Source organism: Podarcis filfolensis, assembly GCF_964270895.1.
Source record: "Podarcis filfolensis genome assembly, chromosome: 11".
NCBI classification, from domain to species: Eukaryota; Metazoa; Chordata; class Lepidosauria; order Squamata; family Lacertidae; genus Podarcis; species Podarcis filfolensis.
Window position 1 is genome coordinate 2942274 of NC_139613.1, and position 23587 is coordinate 2965860.

The following is a 23587-nucleotide window of genomic DNA, read 5'->3' on the forward strand; positions in this document are numbered from 1 at the left end:
CGCTTCTGGCGAACCACACCAGCGCACGGAAACGCCGTTTACCTTCCCGCCAGAGCGGTACCTATTTATCTACTTGCACTTTGACGTGCTTTCGAACTGCTAGGTTGGCAGGAGCAGGGACTGAGCAACGGGAGCTCACCCCGCCGTGGGGATTCGAACTGCTGACCTTCTGATCGGCAAGTCCTAGGCTCTGTGGTTTAACCCACAGCGCCACCCGCATCCCTGTATGTATGTGTATGTAGCCATAGTCTAAAGTGGTACAACTCAGGTACAGGTTTACAGCTTCCTCTGCTGTTTTGTGCAAACTGTATCTCTTTCTCATGATGAGCAATCAAGGGGCTGAGTAATTTTAGTGTCAGATGAGCAGAAACTGTTTCATGACATGCTGGCATTTAAAAGAAGAAAGAATTCAATTTTACTCCACCCAAAATTCAAATCATAAGGAAGGTTTACACAAGGTTTGTCGAGCTCACAGGGCCCCTCATCACTTTGTTTAGGTGCTGGGAGTTGGCCCCCTATCCCTGTTGCTCATCCCCAGTGCCCCAAAGAGGCCCATTCATGCAATGCAACAACCCCAAAACAGGAAAGGTCACATGCAAACTAGAGGTGATAAACTAACTCCTTTCCAGCCCCAGGAGGAGCGTTCACACGACACACCTACACACTGCAGCCAACACACTAATGTGTTGCCACACACAGTTTGGAAAGCTCTGCCTCATATTAAATATATCTGTGTTTGCTGAGGCACCAGCCTTGGCTAAAGCCAGGGATAGGATTTGGCCATTAAGCATGAAATATGTTCTCTTTGGGCTTGAAGACACCTAGAGGTGATCCTGAAAGCTTTTAAATCCTGAGCACTCTCCCTGAAGTATACTGAAGTCAAAAGAAGTAATTTCAGAGCCGCAGCCAACAAAGCTATACATCCTGCGATCTTCCTGGGCTTCCATCTTGAAAGAAAGCGCTCCTCAGGACATATAAATGTCAGCTGCTTGAAACCCAGCGAAGTTGCATGCTTAGTCCCGTTCAGTTCATCTGTTTATATTTATAACTTGTTTTATTTGCAAAGGCTTGGAGAAGATAACAGCAGTTGCAGCAGGGAATACGGCAATCCATAAAATATGCATAATGTTGTAACATAAAGCATTACTTATAGCTTTGAGAGATAAAGAACGTGTCTATAAAAGCATACTTTTCAGAATATACTGCCAAGTTTTACTTGTTAGCTAATTATAGGTTCTGAATAAATAATATATTAGCATCGCTCTCTATACCAAAATGCCTTGAACAGAGGCTTAGGGACAATAAAGCCTCTGGGAGTTACAGCTGAGAGCGGCTCTTATGTCAAGAAAGGTTGGGCAGAACGAGTGGCCTCTGGGATGCTCAGAACCATTGTCATCCTCTGTTTATTATGGTCAACAGGCCAGAAATAAACCATGCGGTAAACCAAAATCTTAAATACAGGACAAATACAGAAGAAGTAACACCGCAAAAGCAGCTCCAATAAAACCAGAGAATCCAGAGAGTGGCAGAGCAGGCAGAAAGGAAGTGCCTAGGACAAAAAGAGGCAGCTGCTTCCAAGAGGACAGGAGGAAAATGGGAAGGAGTGAAAGGTGAAATACAGTTGGCTCAGTTCAGGTCCGAGCTCAGCCAACCAAGCCGCTGCTCCTTCTAAAAAGAGAGAGAGGAATAACTCAGCTTAGTCTAAGGCTAATTTAGACCTGGTCACACTTGCAGTGACACTACTGAGAATGTGATGCAATCCATAAGGTCTTCTGGGAAATGATCTATAATGAAATTAAGAAGGTCCTTAAGTGTACCTTTCATAAGAAACCAGAGGCCTTTCTCCTGGGCATGGCAGGCCAATTGGTGTCAAGGAAAGATAGGACGTTCTTTATGTATGCTACAACAGCAGCAAGAGTTCTTTTAGCAAAGTATTGGAAGACACAAGAACTACCCACGCTGGAAGAGTGGCAGACGAAGGTGATAGACTATATGGGACTGGCTGAGATGACTGGCAGAATCCGCGACCAAGGAAAAGAGACGGTGGAAGAAGATTGGAAGAAATTTAAAGTTTATCTTAAGAACTGTTGTAAAATCAATGAGTGCTAAAATGTCATGGGTAACGAAAAACAGAATTGCAGCGATAAATGATTGGGTAAGAGAAAAAGGATTAAAGAAAGTGAATTATAAGTAATTGAAATTAGGGGTTGCTGAAAAAGTTTAAAACAGGGATGCAGAAAAGGGAGGTATGGGGAAGTCGTTGAAATAAGGCTTAAGAAAAAGAGGTTATGAAATTATACATGTTTATATGTTTGTTTGTCTATGTATTGTTAGTTGTAATGTGTTTTAATTCATGTTGGAAAATTAATAAAAATTTATTAAAAAAAAAGAGAATGTGATGCAATCCAAACACCTACTTCAATCTCTGTGAGCCTCCTGAGCCCACATCCATGCACCCTGTAGCTTGCTCCAAACTGTCGGCATGCAGAGGGTTGCAAGGCCAGCTGGCTAGCCCCAGCTGGGTCGTCTCCTTCCAGCCGTCCCGCTGCAAAGACCCATCAGCCTCTGCTCTGATGTAAATCAGTGACCCAGGCTTCCAAGCCAGGGCACACTATATCAGCAGAGTGAACTGCACACACAGAATAGGCCTGAGGCTTGTGGAAGCCTACTACAACTACGGATTTATTAATCATAAATCAGGACAAAGAAACATGTCGTCTCTCTCTTTGTCTTCTCAGAGAGACAGAGAAAAGCAAAAGCTATACACACAATGGAAGTTCCCAGCAAGCCGTGCTGGTATGTAAACAGACATGTGACATGCAACAGTTCCATGTCTGCAACTAAAGGTGGAATGGAATTTTCCAACACAAACACCTTCCCCATTTATCTGGCTTTGTGGTAGAGGCAGCAGGGAATTCTGGTAGTTTTATAGAAGCAGCAGTGGCAGCTGGAGGGCCTCACCCACCTTCCACCCTGGTACCAGCTGGAACACTGCTGTGGCAGCATACCTGGTGCCAGAGACAGCGGGAACTGCAGTTTCCCAGGCCACCAGCTGGATCATTACACGGATCCCAATATTTCTGGAAACTATGGAGCTAAAGGCCATATGGTTTCTAGGACACGAGGTCCATGCAGAAGAGTTAAAATGCCCCAGGAAAACTACATTTCCCAGGGAAGGGCCAATTCCAGTTTTGTGGGGGCCCTGGGCAACCCCCTTTATCCCTCCCCTATTACCAGGTCCTTTCTCCTTCTCTCTTACCTGTCATTAGGCACTCATTTCTCCTGCTCTTTTCTTTCCCAAAGTTTGAGCTGGTTCTGGGTGGGCCTATTGGGTGGCCCAGCAGTCAGCAGGTTTGGTGATGGGGTGTACAGTGGAGGTGAGAATGGGATGGGCCAGCAACAAGGCAGGGTGCGGCTGAAAGGAGTACTGGTTGGTAGCCATTTGAGTTCCCCTACAATCAGCACAGACAAAGTGTTGCTCCAGAATGATGCTACAGAGTGGGGGGAGAGGGTATATATATATATAGAGAGAGAGAGGTTGATACCCAATGCAGTATCCCTGGGACACTTCCATGGCAGCATTCCAACAGTTGCCAGAGTAGGTTGGAGAGAACTCCCTACTGGCAACACGGAATGAAAAACCAAGCAGTGTTTTTACCAATGAGGCAGAGGAAGAATGTGTGACTGAGCCTTCTTAGGAACCTTCTGCAACCAGCTAGGTTCAAAAGTCCTGCTCTATAATCACCAAATGCAATGCGCTCTATGTGGGGCTACCTTTGAAGGTGACCCGGAAACTACAACTAATCCAGAATGCGGCAGCTAGACTGGTGACTGGGGGCAGCCGCCAAGACCACATAACACCGGTCTTGAAAAACCTACATTGGCTCCCAGTACGTTTCCAAGCACAATTCAAAGTGTTGGTACTGACCTTTAAAGCCCTAAATGGCCTCAGCCCAGTATACCTGAAGGAGTGTCTCCACCCCCATCGTCCAGCCCGGACACTGAGGTCCAGTGCCGAGGGCCTTCTGGCGGTTCCTTCCCTGCGAGAAGCCAAGTTACAGGGAACCAGGCAGAGGGCCTTCTCATTAGTGGCACCCGCCCTGTGGAACGCCCTCCCACCAGATGTCAACGAGAACAACAACTACCAGACTTTTAGAAGACACCTGAAGGCATCCCTGTTTAGGGAAGCTTTTAATGTTTGATGCATTACTGTATTTAATATTTTGTTGAAAGCCACCCAGAGTGGCTGGGGAAGGGGTATAAATAATAAATTATTATTACATTATTATTATATTAAATCAGAAGCAGCAATTTGCATTTTATTTCTTTGATGACGTGTCTATATTATTTTCTGCTTTTAATCAATAAACTTAATTTCTTAAGGAAATCATGTCAGGGGGAGGGGAATTCTGAGAAGCTTAAACTCCATGTAAGTGTTTCATGGGCCTTCTCTCCGGTGAGCCCCAGGCTGTGGAATGACCTCCCCCATGGTGTGTTCTGCATCCTCACTGCACGTTAAGGCACACCTCTTCAGTTAGGCCTTTGGGTGTCTTCCCTCCTTCTGAATTGCTATTCTGAGCTGCTGATGTATATTTTGTCACGAGTTGTTTTGCTGTTTTATTTTCGCGGTTTTAATGCAAATTGATTTAACTGTGATATGTTTGCAAATCACCCTGGGACCATCAATGGTCTTCATACAGGTGTGTAACTGAGCCACTGGTTTCAAATAAGAGTGTTGCAATTGCCACTGCTATGTCAGTATGCACATGGGTCAGGAGCAATACCAGCTCCAGGTTCTTCCATTCCACACCATTTCAGAACTGGGTATTGCAACTTGCAATCTCTTCATCCCACCTCATGTTCTGTCAGAGCAGTGGTGGCAGCAGGGAATGCAGATACAATCTTAGACTCATCCTGCCTGGTAACAGCACTTTATCTTTCCGTCCTTATTGCTGTGTCTTTGGAAAAAGCAAAGGCTGATGTGTACTTAAACCCGGCAGGTAGCCCATTTCCTAATCCTGTTTTAAATTTCAGCAAGCCTACACATACCAGTGAAAGGCTACTATAACAAGCAGAAGAAATGCAGTTCTTAGTGTTCCCTGCAGGGGCTACTAGCAGAGCAACTAAATCACCCCTATTCACCAGTGTGCTTAAATCTGCTGCCTGAGACACACAGAGCTGCCATTGAACTTTTGGAAGATAGTTTTATAAACCTCTAGAAATAGCAAGCATCTCTGTAACCACCTGCTGGGTTATGACTATAGTCTTGGGAGACTGCTCACATTTTCTGCAAAACTTCCTTGCAACACTTTGCCTTATGTTTCACAAATATGATTCATACACCACTGAATCAAAGTTTGCCCGAGTCATTAGTTTTCATGATCCCAAAACCAATCACCCAGGGTTGTTTGAAAGGCACCATTCATTTGACAATGTGCAGCATCAACAAACCGATCTAAATTGATCCTTTACTGTATGTTCAAGCAAATGTGACTTTTGGCAGATGAACCATTAGAGCAGTTGAATGTATTATTTGAGGTCATTCCAGAAATTCTTCTTGCCTTCAGTTTTGGTGGGGCAGACAAAAAAGGACTGCCAGGCAATCCAGTACATTAGAGCAAGAGAAAACCAAAGGTTTTCTTTGGATGATGTAAGTCCTTTGAGAAATATGTACTGTGCAGCATTCCATATCTCAGCCTGCAGGGTCTCCTCGGAGCTGTCCAGGATTCTGATCTGCCAATCAAGGACCCTGGTCAGCTCCTTGTGCGCCTTACAGGCTGAACTACAGTTGTTCTCAGCAAAAGACCAGCCAGAAGCTGCCCCTTTCTGATGGCTCTGCCCCCTGGAAGTGCTGTCTGCAACCCTTAAAGGGCCTGTAGCTGATTCTGGAGTCACATACTCCTAATGACTTTGAAGCAGGAGAAGGTATAAGGCAGTCATCCCCAGACCAGGAAGGTATAGTAGAGGAGGTGTTGAGGCCTTCCCTCTTTGGAGTGGGATGACCTGTGAGTTGTCCAAATCTGAGTCTACCTTGGGGCAACAGCAAACCCAGATGCAAGGCAATTGATAAGAGAGAATTGTTGTGCTTTATAATGATAGAGAATATTACAAGGTCATTGCGCGCGCACACTTGCAACTACTGAATAAAACTGAAAGTGAAGTACATCTATGCTAATCCAACACTCAAGAGATAAAATATTTTTGTTGCTGGGAAAACGGAATATAAATATCAAATCAAAACCTGGGTAAGTTGGGTCACATTTCCATCTAAATTTAGTTACAATGGTACCTTGGGTTACACTTCAGGTTACAGACTCCACTAACCCAGAAATATTACCTCGGGTTAAGAACTTTGCTTCAGGATGAGAACAGAAATTGTGCTCTGGCGGCGTGGCAGCAGCAGCAGGTCCCATTAGCTAAAGTGATGCTTCAGGTTAAGAACAGTTTCAGGTTAAGTACAGACCTCCGGAACGAATTAAGTACTTAACCTGAGGTACCACTGTATGTCTAAATGTATCTCTCTATAGTTAGCCAGTGCGGCATAGTGGTTAGACTGCCAAACTAACACTTGGGCGAGACTAGGGCTCAAATCCCCACTTGACCATGAAGCTCTCTGGGTGGCCTTGAGGTATAGCATCTGCTTCTCTCAGACTAACCTACCTCACAGGGTTGCTGTTTTGGGATTTAAGAGAAGAAGAGGGAGAACTACATATGACACTTTGAGCTTCTTGGAGGAAAAGGTGGGATATACAGTGGTACCTCTAGATGTGAACGGGATCCTTTCCAGAGCCCCATTCGCATCCTGAAGCGAACGCAACCCGCGTCTGCGTGGGTCGCGATTTGCCGCTTCCGCGCATGCACAGGACGTCGTTTTGACCATCTGCGCATGTGCGAGCAGCGAAATCCAGAAGTAACGCACTCCATTACTTCCGGGTCGCCGTGGAGCGCAACCTGAAAATACTCATCCTGAAGCTACTTCAATCCGAAGTATGACTATAAGTGCAATGAATAAATAAATAATAAATGCATATAAATTGAAATAGGTGCGCATTTTATGCAGATCAGCATAACTTTTTGTCCCTTTTTTAATGACACCCCTTCCCCTTAAGAGGCCACCCTGGCCATGGGCTGTCCCCTTCATGAGAGGATGAGGAACAACACAGGATGGAGGTGCTGCTGATGTTCCTCTCACCCGTATTCTTGAGGGAAAAGGTGGAAAGGATGCATGTGGGAACCTTAAGTGCTGTAGGAGGCAAATGACCATATCTGTGACCTTTTAGCAGCTGGCAAAATATTAGTAGTCAGTAAGTGGCGCAGTTGTTGTGCTGACTCACAAAATGTGATTTTTCTCAAGGAAACTCATACCACTGTCAAGCCAGGTGTCCCCCATTCTATAATTGTGCCACTGGTTTTTCCTGCATAAGTGCCTAAGTACAGACATTTGTCCCTATTGAAATTTATTTTGTTAGTGTGGGCCCAGTTCTCCAATCTGTTAAAGTCATCTTGAATCCCGTTGCTGTCTTCTGCAGCATTAGCTACCCCCACCCCCAGTTTGGTATCATCTGTAGATTGGATACACATCCCCTCAATTTCTTCATAATAATAATAATAAGAATAATAATAATAATTTATTATTTATATCCCGCCCATCTGGCTGGGCCTCCCCAGCCACTCTGGGCGGCTTCCATAAAAACCAAAAATACAATGAAATATCACACGTTAAAAACTTCCCTGAACAGGGCTGCCTTAAGATGTCTTCTGAATGTCAGGTAGTTGTTTATCGCTTTGACATCTGCTGGAAGGGCATTCCACAGGGCGGGCGCCACTACCGAGAAGGCCCTCTGCCTGGTTCCCTGTAGCTTTGCTTCTCGCAATGAGGGAACCGCCAGAAGGCCCTCGGAGCTGGACCTCAGCGTCCGGGCACAACGATGGGGGTGGAGACGCTCCTTCAGGTATACTGGACCGAGGCCGTTTAGGGCTTTAAAGGTCAGCACCAACACTTTGAATTGTGCTCGGAAACGTACTGGGAGCCAATGTAGGTCTTTCAAGACCGGTGTTATATGGTCTCAGCGGCCGCCCCCAGTCACCAGTCTAGCTGCCGCATTCTGGATTAGTTGTAGTTTCCGAGTCACCTTCAAAGGTAGCCCCACGTAGAGTGCATTGCAGTAGTCCAAGCGGGAGATAACCAGAGCATGCACCACTCTGGCGAGACAGTCTGCAGGCAGATGGGGTCTCAGCCTACGTACCAGATGGAGCTGGTAAACAGCTGCCCTGGACACAGATTTGACCTGTGCCTCCATGGACAGCTGTGAGTCCAAAATGACTCCCAGGCTGCGCACCTGGTCCTTCAGGGGCACAGTTACCCCATTCAGGACCAGGGAATCCTCCACACCTGCCTGCCTCCTGTCCCCCAAAAACAGTACTTCTGTCTTGTCAGGATTCAACCTCAATCTGTTAGCCGCCATCCATCCTCCAACCGCTTCCAGACACTCACACAGGACCTTCACCGCCCTCACTGGTTCTGATTTAAAAGAGAGGTAGAGCTGGGTATCATCCGCATACTGATGAACACCCAGCCCAAAGTCTTTTTATACGTTTTATACGTTTTTATACGTTGAACAGCAACAGGCCCAGGACAGAACCTCGAAGCACCTCTGTCATAACTTTTCCCCAGGATGATGAGAAACCAGCGACAAATCCACCCAACAGTTACCTCATCCCATGAGAAGTCCAGAGGGCACAAAACAAGAACAGGCCTTTTCTGTGGTGGCTCCCTGCTTGCGGGATGCTCTCCCCAAAGAGGCTTGCCAAGCACCTTCATTACATATCTTTAGGTATCAGGCAAAAAACATTCCTCTTCTCCCAGGCGTCAGCTAATTAAGCAATCTATGGCTTTTAAACTGGGGGGGGGGTAATTGTTTTTCTTTGTCATTATGGTATGTATTTTTTACATTTTTATATTGCAAATCACCCCGTGAGCCTTAGATGAAGGGCAGAAATTTAAATAATAGATCAAATAATAGAAATGGAATAAATTAACAACAACGCAGATCTCCAAGTGTCCCTATTTCCCAGGGACGTCCCTGATTTAGAGAAGCCGTCCTGGTTTCTGAATTGATCCTGGGATGTCCAAATCTTCCTTAAAGGTAAAGGGACCCCTGACCATTAGATCCAGTCGCAGACGACTCTGGGGTTGCGGCACTCATCTCGTTTTATTGGCCGAGCGAGCCGGCATACAGCTTCCGGGTCATGTGCCAACAGGACTAAGCCGCTTCTGGCGAACCAGAGCAGCCCACGGAAACGCCGTTTACCTTCCCGCCAGAGCGGTACCTATTTATCTACTTGCACTTTGACATGCTTTCAAACTGCTAGATTGGCAGGACCAGGGACCGAGCAACAGGACCTCACCCTGTCGCGGGGATTCGAACCGCCGACCTTCCGATCGGCAAGCCCTAGGCTCTGTGGTTTAACCAAATTAACAAAAACAACACAGACCTCCAAGTGTCCCTATTTTCCAGGGAATCCCTGATTTAGAGAAGCCGTCCTGGTTTCTGAATTGATCATGGGATGTCCCAATCTTCCTTAGGACGCCCCTATTTTCATGGGAGAAATATTGGAGCGTATGGAGTTATCCGACTCCCGAGCCATCTGAAGGCAATCCTGTCTAGGGAAGGTCTTTTTTAATATAATATAATATAATATAATATAATTATTAAAAGTAAAGGTAAAGGTACCCCTGACCATTAGGTCCAGTCGTGGCCGACTCTGGGGTTGAGGCGCTCATCTCGCTTTATTGGCCGAGGGAGCCAGCGTACAGCTTCCGGGTCATGTGGCCAGCATGACTAAGGCGCTTCTGGCGAACCAGAGCAGCGCACGGAAACACTGTTTACCTTCCCGCCGGAGCGGTACCTATTTATCTACTTGCACTTTGACTTGCTTTTGAACTGCTAGGTTGGCAGGAGCAGGGACCGAGCAGCGGGAGCTCACCCCGACACGGGGATTCGAACCACCAACCTTCTAATCGGCAAGTCCTAGGTTCTGTGGTTTAACCCACAGCGCCACCTGTGTCCCTTAAGGAAGTTAGATTAGCTTCAACCAGAGCCAGGGCCTTTTCAACTCTGGCTCCGGTCTGGTGGAACGCTCTGTCTCATGAGACCAGGGCCCTGCAGGATCTGATTTCTTTCCACAGGGCCTGTAAGACAGAGTTGTTCCACCTGGCCTTTGGCTTGGAGCCAATTTGATTCCCTCCTCCTCTTTCTTTTTTCTTTTCCTTTCTCCTGCTGTGATGAGGTTTCAATATTTTAATGTTGTATTTTAATTTTGTTTTTAAGTTGTATTCATTCAATTTGTTTTTATTATTGCTTGTTAGCCGCCCTGAACCCGGCCTTGGCTGGGAAGGGCGGGGTATAAATAAAAATTATTATTATTAAAATATTTAATATTATTATTATTAAATATAATAATGTTTAATTCTATTTTTATATATGTTGGAAGCTGCCCAGAGTAAAATTATCAGGATAGAACTTTCTTTATGTATGCAACAACAGCAGCAAGAATACTTATTGTAAAGTATTGGAAGACACAAGAGCTACCCACCCTGGAAGAGTGGCAGATGAAGGTGACGGATTATATGGAATTGGCGGAAATGACTGGCAGAATCCGAGACCTGGGAGAAGAGTTAGTGGAAGAAGACTGGAAGAAATTTAAAGACTATCTTCAGAAATACTGTAAAATTAATGAATGTTAAAATGATGTTGGATTGAAAATAAGTGGCATTAGCAACAAAGTTAATAAGAATATGCAAAAATGAATTGATAATGGATGAAAGTATATAGTTATAATATGTTAAGATACAGAGTTAAGATAAACGAAAGAGGGTAAGGATTTGCTGATTTGATTATTTAAATGGGAATACGAAAAAGGGAGGTGTGAGGAGGCCAAGGAAATAAGTTAATGAGTTCAAAGTTACAAAAAACAGATTTGTTTTTAATTATTTTTTAGCTATTTCTTTTTTGTATTTTTATTCCTTTTTTTCTTTTTCATGTATTTTTCTATGTTCTTTTTTTTGTATCTTTTTCTTTTTATATGACCTTTTTTCATTTTGTAAACTTATGTTTTTGTAAAACTTCAATAAATATCTTTAAAAAAAAACAGAGTAAAATTATCAGTGTAAAAAGGGGCATCCCTATTTTCATTGGAGAGTATGACAACAACAAGAACAATATCAACAGCAACAATCACAGGGGGGTCGTGGGGAAATCACCTGGTGACGTCACGCCCGACCCCCCTTCCTGCCCTCCCTCCTCCCCTTTTCTCACCTGCCTGCGCTTGAAAGGCTCTTTCGGGGGCATGTCTGCGGCTCTCCTCCCTCCGCGTCAATGGCCGGCGGTGGTCGCCCGACTCTCTTCCTTCACTATTTCAAATCCTCCTCTCTTTCTTTTCACGCCCGGCTTTCGTCGGCCAGCTGCCGGAAGTTGATCTCGGCATCCATGGCAACCAAACGGAAGTAGGTTCCGCCGCCGCCGCCGCTCCTCCTTTTGCCCACAGAGATTGACGAGAAGGCGCGCCCGCCTGAGATTGGCCGCGTCCGCCGTCCGTCTCCCACCGTCCCGGAGTTGGAAGGTCAAAGAGCCAATGGGCGGAGAGAAGGACTCCTGAGGAGGGCGGGGTCCAGCCCGGGGGGGGGGGGAGAGCGAGCGCCGCTCCGTCACGCAACCCCGCCCCTCTGATGAATATGCAGATGTGGTGGGCGGAGCGCGTGACGAGGCTGCCGGAGAGCCTCCAGGGACCGGAGCGGCGCTTCCCCCCTCCCGCCCGAGTCCGCGCGTGCGCACTGAGAGGGCGGAGTCACCGCGGCCGGCTGTGGAGGGTTTTTCTGAGGCGCGTCTCCTTCTCCTTCCTCGCCAGGAGCATCTCTGAGGGGATGAGGCAGGCGGCGGCGGCGGCGGCGGCGGAGGGCGAGCCCCAGCGACACTGAGGCGGCGGCCGGGCCTCCTCCTCCTCCTCCTCCTCTCCCTCCTCCTCGTCGTCCTCTTCCAGCTGCCGGTTCTCGCCCGCCCTCCGCCCGCTCGGCCTTCCCGGCCCGGCTCCCTCTCCCGCCGGCACCATGATGGAGGAGATCGACCGCTTCCAAGTGCCCGCCGTGAGAGCCGAGATGCAGCCGCTGGTGAGTCCCCTCAGGAGCCCTCGCCGTTGAGAATAATGGGGGGGGGGCGCTAAGTCGCCTCTTTCCAACCCCCCCTCAACATCTTCTCTCTGAGGGGGGGGGAACATGACCGCAGGCACCTGCTGCTCTTTCTCTCCCCAATAATAATAATAATATTCCTACACCCGCGCAGGACTCAGGGCGGTTCAGTATGAGAAATATTGGGGGGGGGAGAATAGGGTGCGAGAAGCCCTTGGCACCCCCGAAGCTCCCCCCCCCCTCGGTGGGAGGAAGGGGCGCCGTCGGTTTCTCACCCCCCCCACCCTTAAGGGGTCTCGGGGTTGCGCGGCCGCACCTCTGCGGCAGGCTCGGCCCCGGCCTTGGCGGGGGGGGGTGGATGGATGGAGGGAGGGGAGACGCCCTTCCAGGCCTCCTTCGCAAAGGACACGGCTGGGGGGGGGAGGAGGAGAAAGTGATCAGGGGAAATGGGCGGGGGGGGGGAGAAGATCGTTTATGGGGGGGGGCTGTTTCTCCAGCCGCACGCAACCCCCCCCCCACATAGTCACAAAGTGTATTCTTCCTCTTGGGCACCTCGCACCTTTGGGTGGAGAAACATCCTTTCCTCGTTGCTTTTCCTGGGCCAGGATTTGAACTGAGGTCCCTCCTCTGTGGCCCCTCCTCTCCTCCTGCTCCCTTTTGAAGGGTGGGGTGGGGGGGAAGTTTTGAGAAGCTGACATCCCACTGCGTTTTTTGATGGTGGGGTGATTGACCTGCCTTTGCTCCCACCAACCCGCCCCCCCCCAAAAATGCACAGGTGAAAAGTATGGCATAAGGGGAGCTGTAGTCCCAAGGGTCTCTGGAGAAGCTTTCTTCAGTAGTGGTTTTTTTTGGGGGGGGATGTTTTACGGTTTTCAGTGAGACTGTTATGAAGCATTGCTTAGAGATCTCACTCTAGTGGATCTTAGGATGCCAATGGAGCCCCGAGAGCCCAGTGCCCATCTCAGGTGCACAAGGTCAGGGTCAAGGCAGTTTTATTTTTAAAAGATCAACAGAGGCAGTAATCCAAAACTGATATTTTTCTCAGGATTCAAAGGAAATCTTGTCCTTGAGCAGTGGTGAGACTGGTCTCACTTTAAGGCACATTGCTGTGCTGGCATAAGGAGGAACAACATCTGCCTGTGCTAAGGTTTCTCAAACCCCTCAGTAGAAGGAAAGGGGGATGGGAAGCCCCTTTTGCTATCAGCTACTCTTTCTGTTGCAGGGAAGCTGCTTACCCTCTGTTTGCTCAGCTGATTCTTCTCTGCAGCTCTGCTTACCCTCTTTTCCTCCACCTTAGCTTGTTCTCTTAGGTATGGCATGATGATCTCGTGCTCTAGGGATCTGATTGCTCCAGGCCCCTTTCATCAAGAGGCTTATGGAAGCCTCTCTTGCTACTGGCAGGCACGGAAGGGACCAGAACATGACTGGATGTTTTGGGTCCATGTCTGGCTGGCTTGATGACGTAATCCTTTTGTAAGCGTGTAGGGGAGAGGGATAAATATTGCATGTCGGTAGCATCTACTGGCAGCAAGGGAAAGAACAGATTTGTTACCATTTGACTGTACCTTCGTGCTCAAATCTGTGTTCAAAATCTTTGCATGCTGAAAATCACTACTGGTCATTTTTGCTTTTAAAAGAATAGCCTCGCTGCATGACCAGAGTTGGACTAGGAGGGAAAGGTTGCTGTTTCGAAGCCTGGGTTCCTTGCGAGATGTGATGGGTTAAATTAGAAGTGTAGGGCTGTGTGGTAGGTTGCTGTCCCTCAAAATGGTTCTGAAAGAGGCTTAGGCAAACAGTTTTCAGAGATGCTGCCTCCCGCCCAAAGATTCCATATGTAGACCAACTTCTGTGCACCTCCCAATCAGGGGTTGACTCCCTTATTGTGTGGGTGATAAAATGTCACCACCATGTCATGGAGTTCATTTTACAGAAGGTGAAAATTGGTTTCTTTGCATTCCTTCTCCTTTCTCGCTGACTGCTCCGTATGGTGATTACCAGTCTTCTTGCTTCACACACTCCCTGACACACACGCACGTTTCTGATTCCTACTGATTTGTATATGCTTCTTAAACCCAAGCCATTCACATTGTTTACATTATATTTTAAATTACTACAAGGCCGTGTGCTGCAGCTTCCAGGCACCTGCAGTACTTCCAACCATTTTGTTCCAGCCTCCACACTCACTTTCTCTTTCTGCGTGTACATACATCATTAGTAAGAGATTCTATCCCATTTTCCAATCAAGGGCTCTTTGTCGTCTCTCAGATAGTTTGTAAACACTAATTTGATACGGAGAGAGAAGCTAATGACCTATTGGGTTTGGATTTCCTATATTGTAGTTTAAAACACAGCTCATAGTAGTCATTTGAATATTAGGGAATCAGAGGGAGTGTCTCCTGCTTTCTCATCAGTAATCATTAGTCTGAACATGCGTCTTCATTGGCAAGCCTTCTGTGCTCCTGTTTGGATGTAACTTTCTTCCCCTCTTCTGTTATACTGTGTTGTTTTCCTCTGCAATGTTAAATGCTAAGTGGAGATTTGACTTCTTTTGGCCTGCATTAGTCTTATGAAGTTCTTCTAGTAGTTATAATTATTAGTCTATTACTGACCAGCCTTTAATTGTAGAGGAATCCTTTAATTGGTTATTCTGGCAGGCTCATGCTTTGCTCAGATGTTTAACTTCCCATACAGTACCTGGTATCACCATAACAGGTAAAGGTGGTCTGTAATGTCTTGGCAGCTAAAATACTTAAAGCATCAGGGTATGTTTCACTCTCTGATCTTGAAGACTCATGATTGTGAATTGAGTGGTGCGGTAACAGTTGAGCAAAATGTCCCATTAACTTACAAATTCGAGCGCCCTGAAGCATTGTCTCTAAGCTGTATTTCCCCCTTCTCAGTTAACCATATGCAGTTCCTCATCCTTGCAAAAATCTACTTGTTCATGAAAATGGTGGCAAAAGAGTTGCTTAAACATGAATTTTAGTTTGATATTGCATTATGAAAATGTTATGGCTTGAATTATTCAGTTGGCATTATTTGAGGGGGACCTTGCTATACATTGCACCACTTTGAGAGATATGGTTGGTTGGGACATGGGATGAAACTTTTTTCTTCTCTAGTATCCAGGTTATGCAACTCTTTCCTTAGAGAAATGTGTCTGGCTCCCTCTGTTCTAAGCAGGAGTGGGGAACACTTTTCAGCTTGAGAGCCACATTCCCTACTGGTCAATGTTCTGGGGGCCACATGGGGGTGGCGGGCAGGGCCAGAGGCAAAGTGGAAAGAGCAGTACAGGTAAATTTTACCTTGGGGCAGTAAGCTGGTTTCTTTCTATACTCCTTTTTTTTATTCCAGTCATTAACAAGGTTTAAAGGCACATTCCAGCCAGGCAAAAATACCCAAGGATTGTATGAAGCAGAGATGTTGAGAGGGGGCATGTTTCCAGGAGAGTGTTTCCAGGAGCAGACAGAGAGGCCTGGATGGCCACATTCAGCTGCCAGTCCTGCAGTTTCCCACTTCCACTTTTCAGCTTCAGGCATGCTGCTAAAACCTTTTTTCTTTTATTTTGTTCATGTTTTAATGTGCTTTGATGCTTTTATCCTCCTGCTTTAAAAGTTGTGTTAACCTGCCCTTGTTCTATCATTTTGTTTTTTTTAAAAAAAAGATCTGATTGTAATTACTTTGAATGTTTTTGTAAGGTTCTTTGAATTTATAAAGAAAAGTAGAGTAGACACATTTGGCTGAATTCAGCTAACCTGTTCTGTTAGTGGAAGCCAATGCAAGGACTCATGCTAGCACAATATGGTTTCACCCCCTCTCCAACCCCATACCTCCTGCAAAACTGCTCTGGAAGGTCAGAACATTGTACAGCAGGAGGAAAGGGGAGATTGTTATCTCCCTAGTGCTTGGTTGAATTCTACACTTCAACATTAAAAAAAAGAAAGAGAGAATAAAGTGGCAATGGAGATGTCAAAGAATATAAGGTGTTGTGCAGCCCATAGAAACTCTAGTACCTGCCTTGGAATCCTTGTTGGGGTTTGCTTTATTTTGCTTCTTTAGCAAATATAACTATCATATTTTGAATTTTTGCTGCCACAAGAATATAAAACTTATGAGAAACCATGCCATGATTTCTTCGGAGGGTCTATTCCGTAGCTGCAAAATTCACAAACTATTCAGCAAAGCATGTTATATATCCAGTCTGCTGTCTGCCCTTGTGGTCAGTTTCTCTTGATATTCCGTGAACTTTGTTTTACATTTTCACTCTGGCTATTGGAAAATGGCTTTTCAGCCCCTGGATAAGAACCTCTAATGTGTATAAAATCTTGCGTGTTCTCATCTGCAGTTCTTGGAAATTTGGAGTACAGGCAGAAATGTATTTTAGATATTTGTGCAAACAGCAGATAAAACTGAAGCTCTTAGTTGTGGCTCATAAAGCATGAGATATAATCACTGTTGCCTGTCTTAGCTTTCCTTAATGTCTTCATGTCAATAAATACTTCTTCTCATCGATACAGCGTTTTGTGTGTATAAAAGTGCGAGTGTGCATATTTTCTCTTATAGCAAAGAGGACTTTAAGGAAAAAAGGACAACCTACAGAACTTACTAGTTTTGTAAGCAGGAGCTGGCAGAAGTCATGGTCCCCAAGGACTGGGGGTGTCCTGAGGGAAGAATGCAGGTTGATAGAGGCTGCTCTTGATTTTTCTATGAGTCTGCCTTCTCATATGGGGGACCCGTAAAAGGAAAGGTATTGTGCTTGCAACTCGTCTTTATGCCCCTTTGATTTAACAGCATCAGGTCTGCTCTTTTGTTGGGAGCACACTCCATAGTGCTTGCTTGTTTAGGTAACAAGCCTTAATTGCTTGTTCTCTTCTCTGGTCCCATCCATTCAGCATCTTTGCTCTTCTCTCTCTCTTCCCCCTCCTCCTCCCAGAAGATGGAGGAGAAAGATCACCTCTTAATCAAGGCACAAGTGCTCTTGCAAGTGAAGTGGCAGGTGGTGGCAATCCTATGTACACTTGGAAAGGAAGACTAATTGCCTTTAGTGGGATTCCTGTGTAAGCATGCAAAGAGTTAGGCTGCTGGTATGTGAGGTTTTCCCCTCTGTATCGCTTCCACTGTGTTTTCTGTATATTTAAGCTTGGACGTAAATGGTGTGGGCCAGTACCTCTAACTGTTGTAGTAAGCAAAGTCCACTAGAGGTATTAAGAACTGTGTAAAAGTGTAACTATGGAGAAGAGGCTGTTTGCACATGAATATAGTGCCTAAATTTCAGCCTTACTGGAAAACCAAGGAAAAGCTGCCAAGTGCTACTGTTCTTTTTGCTTTAGATGTAGAAACTATAGCATGCTGTTATTCAGGTAGTCTTAGGAGATGGAAGAGTGTTCGTTACACATGACATTATCTCCTGTCAGCATATTTGTTCAGAAATTTTTTTGATACAACAAAATAATATTGTATACTTTTTTTAGATTCCACATAAGTATTAGACTTAACTGTTGCACATTTTTAAATTAACTAAAATATGATTTGCAAGTTCAGAATCTATGAGCAGTAAGCCAATTAATTATTTGGGAATCTGTCTTATCTTGATCTGAATAAGTATTCATTGGTTATGATCCATTGTAAAGCAATTCCTTTTAAAAGGTTGGTATATTGGAATAGGGTATATCTAACACAGGATTTATTCATATCAGCAGTGAAAATTAATATAAATCATGAATACATTATTAATTTTTTGTTCACTTCCACTGTTTTAGCAGTACCGGTTAGCTTCATTCAGTAGACAAAAAATGGTTGTTTTGTCGGGACAAGGAGAAAGCCAGGAGTTGGTATTTTAATGCTTCAAAGGGAGGAAGAGCTAGATTATAGGTTCAAGTGGTTCCTTACCTTTTATATTGTTCCAAGGCTGATTTATATGATGACTTAATATACAGTATTTATTACATTTCTGTTACCTTTTCTAAAAACCTCAGGGTGTACAAGAATAAATGTGCAGCTTAATATAAAATAAATAAAATCAGGCACTGAATGATTGCTTGCAGAATTGCTTCAATCAACAGTAAGAGATGCAAAACTGTAATCAGTTCGTGTTTTACCCATAGATGAGGATTTGCTTCCATGCATCTGTGAGGGTGGTGTATACAGTAGCTGTCAATGATGAAGAAACACCCAGTTGCTTGGCTGCCATGGGTACCTTTAAAATTCAGTCTCTTCTTTTCTCTCCCTGTATAGCAATTTGGTGAACATGGGGAAATTCTTTACCACAGTTTGTGAAAGGGAGGTCACTTACAGCTGATCATGTTTGGAACAGACTATTTAGTTTTCCATATCTTAAGAGCATCTGATCCTTGCTTCCCTACTCCATGAAATCTATGATTAATCCTCCTGTGTGTTTTTCCTGATAAGTGCTTATTTTTGGAGTTCAGAAAGCCGTCATTGGAGAAGTAAACTGCAACACTTTTGAACTCCAGGATTTCTGCCTGAGGTTTCTTAAATGTAAATTCACCTTAGTTTGGGCTGGCCTGTGTAGCTTGATAATGCAATTACAGATGTGTGAACTGAGAGCTGAGTGAACCTTTGTAGTTGTGCTTAAAAACTCACCTGAAGCATTTCTGGCCTAAACTCTCCAGCCACCTGACAGTTAAGCTAATTGATTCGCTATCTGTAAATAGCTGTGGTATCACATGATACCTTACTCCATCTAGTAACCTGGTTGGACAGTTACTGGAAGAATAGAAGACCTGGTTGGACAATTACTTTGAAGAATTGAAGACTTAACTCTTACTTTCTTTTCTTCAGTAACTTTCTTCTGCAATAAAGCAAGACTTGAAAGACTGCTCTATTTCCGAGCAGGTCCTACCCTTCTAATTATTTGAGTGAGTAGCTGAAATAACTACTTATGACTCAACCGAGGTTACACATGCAGGTAGTTAGAAGTTCAAGAATAAATAAAACGATTGTAGCTTTCAGGAGGCCATATATGCTCAGGTGGAAAAGCAACACTGCTGGCGCAAATCTCACAGAGTAATTCCATTCAATATGAGATCACTCCACGGACTACTGGAACATAGAATACTCCTCCTAGATATGCAGTAGGCATCCTTTGTTGCATATTCTTCTAGCTTTCCTTTTTTTTGCCTTGCCTCATGCTGAGAAACGATTCAGTTTTAGGATGCCATCCATGAACTTGGCTGCTGACAGTGTAGGCGAGTCCATGCAGGGTGTGGGCTCATCCAGTCTGTAGAACGCAGAAGAGCACTGTGCTCCCTCCAAAGATTCTTCTGTGACTCAGCTGGTTTCAAATGAGTATTCTCTACTCATAGCCTTTGGTAAGCCAAACAAGTACGAAACAGCTGGGGAAGTAATTCAGACTGTAAGCTCCTCTTACAATCTGAATTAAGATGAGAAACATCCCAGTTCTGTTTGTTGCTTGGAGTGAAATACCTTTTGAGTTGGGCTCACTTGGATGTAGAGAGTAAGATTCTCAGCAAGACATTATTTTTGAGATCTATATGGGTGAAGTTACTCTGTTGTCATCCCCGGTCCTTGCTAGTGGTGGCTTTACTTCTGACAGCCAAATTGCTAAAACCAGAATTAACTGGGGAAGCCACTCCAACTCATGAATGCATTTCCTTTCCTAGACTGTGTTTATCTGAACACCAATGCATCAATGAGTATTTAACTCAAAAGCTCACTGGGGCCAGCATAGCTACAAAGACTTAAAGCACATGCTTGAGAGTAAAAAGGTGGGATTAATATGACTCCTTGAGCTATACAAAACCTGCTTGAAGGACACGTTGCCCACTCCTGTCCTAAATCCATATGCAGAAGGTATAGCTGCCAGTGTGCTGCTTTTGTAAAACTAGTTATGTGCTCATGCTTGCTTAAATTGGGCTTTGTGTGCTCTTGCTAAGAAACTGCTTTTTGATTTATTCCCCAGGTCAGTTTAACCTACTCAGATCTGAAGTACTGTATTGTCGGTGACCAGAACAATAGATCTGTTTGCTGATTGTGCTTTCCCCCTTTTCTAATATTGCTGTAAGCACTAGAAGACCTCCTTTGGTCCTGGCTGCAGTAATATGTTGCCAGCCAATGCTCTTGGCAGTGGACCAGTGCTTCTGGGCTTCATTGGTAGAAGCTTCTTCTATTGAAGTAGACTGTAATGTACTTTTGCTTGCCTGTATGGGCAGTGATCATAAGCAGAAATCAATGGGACTTTCCTTCCATGTAGATCTGTCTTGAATGTGAGAACTGAACAACTTAGGATGGTGTGTTTAAACAAATATGTGAGGTTAGCGGGAAGCAAAGCCACTTTTGTGAGCTTGAATGCACACATTGATCTATAGTTGCAAGACTAAGAGGAGCCTTCCCCCCAGGGTACTGTAGGATATGCTGAAGTAAATAGTTGAGTGTCACATTTTTTTATCCCACCCTTCCTCCAGGGAGCTCAAGGTGTTGAACATGTACCAGCACATTGCCCTCATTAGAGAGTAGCTTAGACTGGGTCACAGAGACTGGCCCAAGGCCAACTTGTGAGTGTCATAATAATAATAATAATAATAATAATAATAATAATAATAATAATAATATTTTATTTATACCCCGCCCTCCCCAGCCAAGGCCGGGCTCAGAGCAGCTTACAAGCAATAATAAAAACAAGCTGAATGATTACAACTTAAAAACAAAAATAAAATACAACATTAAAATAATGGAACATTAAAATATTAAAATGTAGCCTCATCGCAGGAGGAGAAGGAAAAGAAAAAAGAAAGAGAGGGAGGGAGGGAATCAAATTGGCTCCAAGCCAAAGGCCAGGCGGAACAACTCTGTCTTACAGGCCCTGCGGAAAGAAATCAGATCCTGCAGGGCCCTGGTCTCATGAGGCAGGGCGTTCCACCAGGCCGGAGCCAGAGTTGAAAAGGCCCTGGCTCTGGTTGAGGCCAATCTAACTTCCTTAGGGCCTGGGACCACTAGAGTGATGTTATTTATGGACCTTGAGGCTCTCCGTGGGGCATACCAGGAGAGGCGGTCTCGTAGGTACGAGGGTCCTAGGCCGTGAAGGGCTTTAAAGGTCAAAAGCAGCACCTTAAATCTGACCCTGTACTCCACCGGGAGCCAGTGCAGCTTGAAAAGCACTGGGTGAATATGCTCCCATGGCAGAGACCCCGTGAGGAGCCTCGCTGCAGCATTCTGTACCTGCTGGAGTTTCTGGGACAGCTTCAAGGGCAGCCCCACGTAGAGCAAATTACAGTAGTCAAGCCTGGAGATGACCATCGCATGGATCACTGTGGCCAGGTCGGGGCGGGAAAGGTAAGGGACCAACTGCTTGATGCGGCGAAGGTGGAAAAATGTCGCCTTGGCTGTTGCTGTAACTTGCGCCTCCATGGAAAGGGAGGCATCAAGGATTACACCCAAACTCTTAACGGAAGGCAATGGCACTAATTGGGCCCCCGCAAGAGAAGGGAGTTGGTCCCTCATCCGCATGCCATCCCGACCTAGCCATAGGACCTCTGTCTTCGAAGGATTTAGTTTCAATCGGCTCCCACGAAACCATCCAGCCACAGCTTCCAAGCATCTGGTCAGTGTGTTCGGGGCCGAGTCGGTGTGGCCATCCATCAGCAGATAGAGCTGAGTGTCATCAGCATATTGGTGACAGCCCAGCCCAAAGCTCCGGATAATCTGGGCAAGGGGGCGCATAAAGATGTTAAAAAGCATCAGGGAGAGAATTGCGCCCTGCGGCATTCCACACACCAAGGAGTGGCGCGACGACATTTCCCTCCCTAGTGCCACCCTCTGTCCCCGACCAGAGATAAAAGAGCACAGCCAGTTACGGGCTATGCCCTGTATCCCCACGTCTGCGAGGCGGTGGTCCAGAAGATCATGATCGACCATGTCAAAGGCTGCTGACAAATCTAAAAGGATCAGCAGTCCTGACCCGCCTCGATCCAGTTGTCTACGGAGATCATCTGTTAGGGCAACCAGAGCCGTCTCCGTCCCAAAACCAGGACGGAAACCGGACTGAAATGGATCTAATGCCAATGTTTCCTCCAGAAACCTCCACAATGGTGGTCTGCTTTGAACCCAGCTCTTCTGGATCCATTCTCTCTTCTACGCAACATTGATTCTCTTATTTTGGCTTTCTCCTATTTCAATGAATATTCAGATACTTACTTCTCCAGTCAGCTTGTGTGTTTCTGTTTCTCATTATTACTTGTTTTATCCTCTTGTGTACCATGTTCAGTCATATCTCGGGTTACAGCCACTTCAGGTTGCGTTTTTTCGGGTTACGCACCTGCCAAAACCCGGAAGTACCAGAACGGGTTACTTCTGGCTTTCAGCAGTTGCGCATGCGCAGAAGCGCCGAATCACAACCCGTGCATGCACAGACGCACTGCTGTGGGTTACAAACGTTCATCCTAGAGTGCACAGATCACATTCGCAACCCAAGCATCCACTGTATATATTTGCCACTTGCTCAACTTCAGACGTCAGCATTTAGCTTACGGTAGCTCATGTCAAACGCAACTGTCCCCACAATGCCATCTCCTGTAGTGATTTGTAGTGCCGTATTTTTCGCCCTATAGTATGCACTTTTCCCCCTCCAAAAATGAAGGGGAAATGTGTGTGCGTCCTATGAGGTGAATACAGGCTTTCGCTGAAGCCTGGAGAGCGAGAGGGGTCAGTGGGCACCGACCCCTCTCGCTCTCCAGGCTTCGCGGACCTCTCCGCAAGCAGCGGGAGCGCTCCCGCTGCTTGCGGAGAGTTGCCAGCATGCCGAAGCCTGCGCGCGCTGAGCTCAGCGCGCCCAGGCTTCGCGGACCTCTCCGCAAGCAGCGGGAGCCAGCGATGGGCTCCCACGGCTTGCAGAGAGCTGCCTGTTTGGGGGCTGGGGTCAGGGGAAGCTCGGGCATCCCCCGCCCCAGCCCTGCGCCTGGGGGGAAATAATTTTTTCCCCTTTATTTCCCCCTTAAAAACTAGGTGCGCCTTATGGGACGGTGCGTCCTATAGGGCGAAAAATACGGTAATTACTATTGTTGTTGTAATTCATTATCTGCTCTTCACTCTGAGGTCCAAGAGCGGGTTACAACAATATGACTTGAAAAACATTTTTAAAATCACAAAGAATGCAATTTTCAAAAATACGGTGGACCTTTAAAATATGCATATCGGATGTGAAAGGCTGGAATAAAGAGGTGCATTGACCTCAGGTTGTCCAGTCTGCACTAAGCAAGCTTCTTGCTAAGAACAGTTTCTTTGTCTTCCTTTCTGGAAAAGAAAACATTTGACATAGCAAGACTCCTATGCCATTTTTTTAGAGTACACACTTCAAACTATGTGGCTGACTTGAATAAATGGATTCTAGCCCTCAGGTGGTCAGTGAAGGTAAGGAAGCAAGCTCCT

General features: G+C 45.7%; 2 protein-coding genes across 3 annotated transcripts in view; one reads left to right on the plus strand and one right to left on the minus strand.

Annotated features, from left to right (window-relative positions):
* The window catches only part of DNAI1 (dynein axonemal intermediate chain 1), a 176819-nt gene extending 165272 nt beyond the window's left edge, over positions 1 to 11547 (minus strand). Inside the window, exon 1 of the mRNA XM_083575630.1 lies at positions 11319 to 11547. Within this exon, the coding sequence (XP_083431756.1) occupies positions 11319 to 11351 (33 nt within the window). The 5' untranslated portion in view covers positions 11352 to 11547. The remainder of the gene's footprint in view (positions 1 to 11318) is intronic.
* Positions 11548 to 11827: 280 nt separating this feature from the next.
* The window catches only part of FAM219A (family with sequence similarity 219 member A), a 66875-nt gene continuing 55115 nt past the window's right edge, over positions 11828 to 23587 (plus strand). The window contains exon 1 of one of the 2 annotated variants that reach the window (XM_083575937.1): positions 11828 to 12166. In XM_083575937.1, the coding sequence (XP_083432063.1) occupies positions 12107 to 12166 (60 nt within the window). In that variant the 5' untranslated portion in view covers positions 11828 to 12106. The remainder of the gene's footprint in view (positions 12167 to 23587) is intronic. The other variant, XM_083575936.1, reaches the window with a different exon arrangement.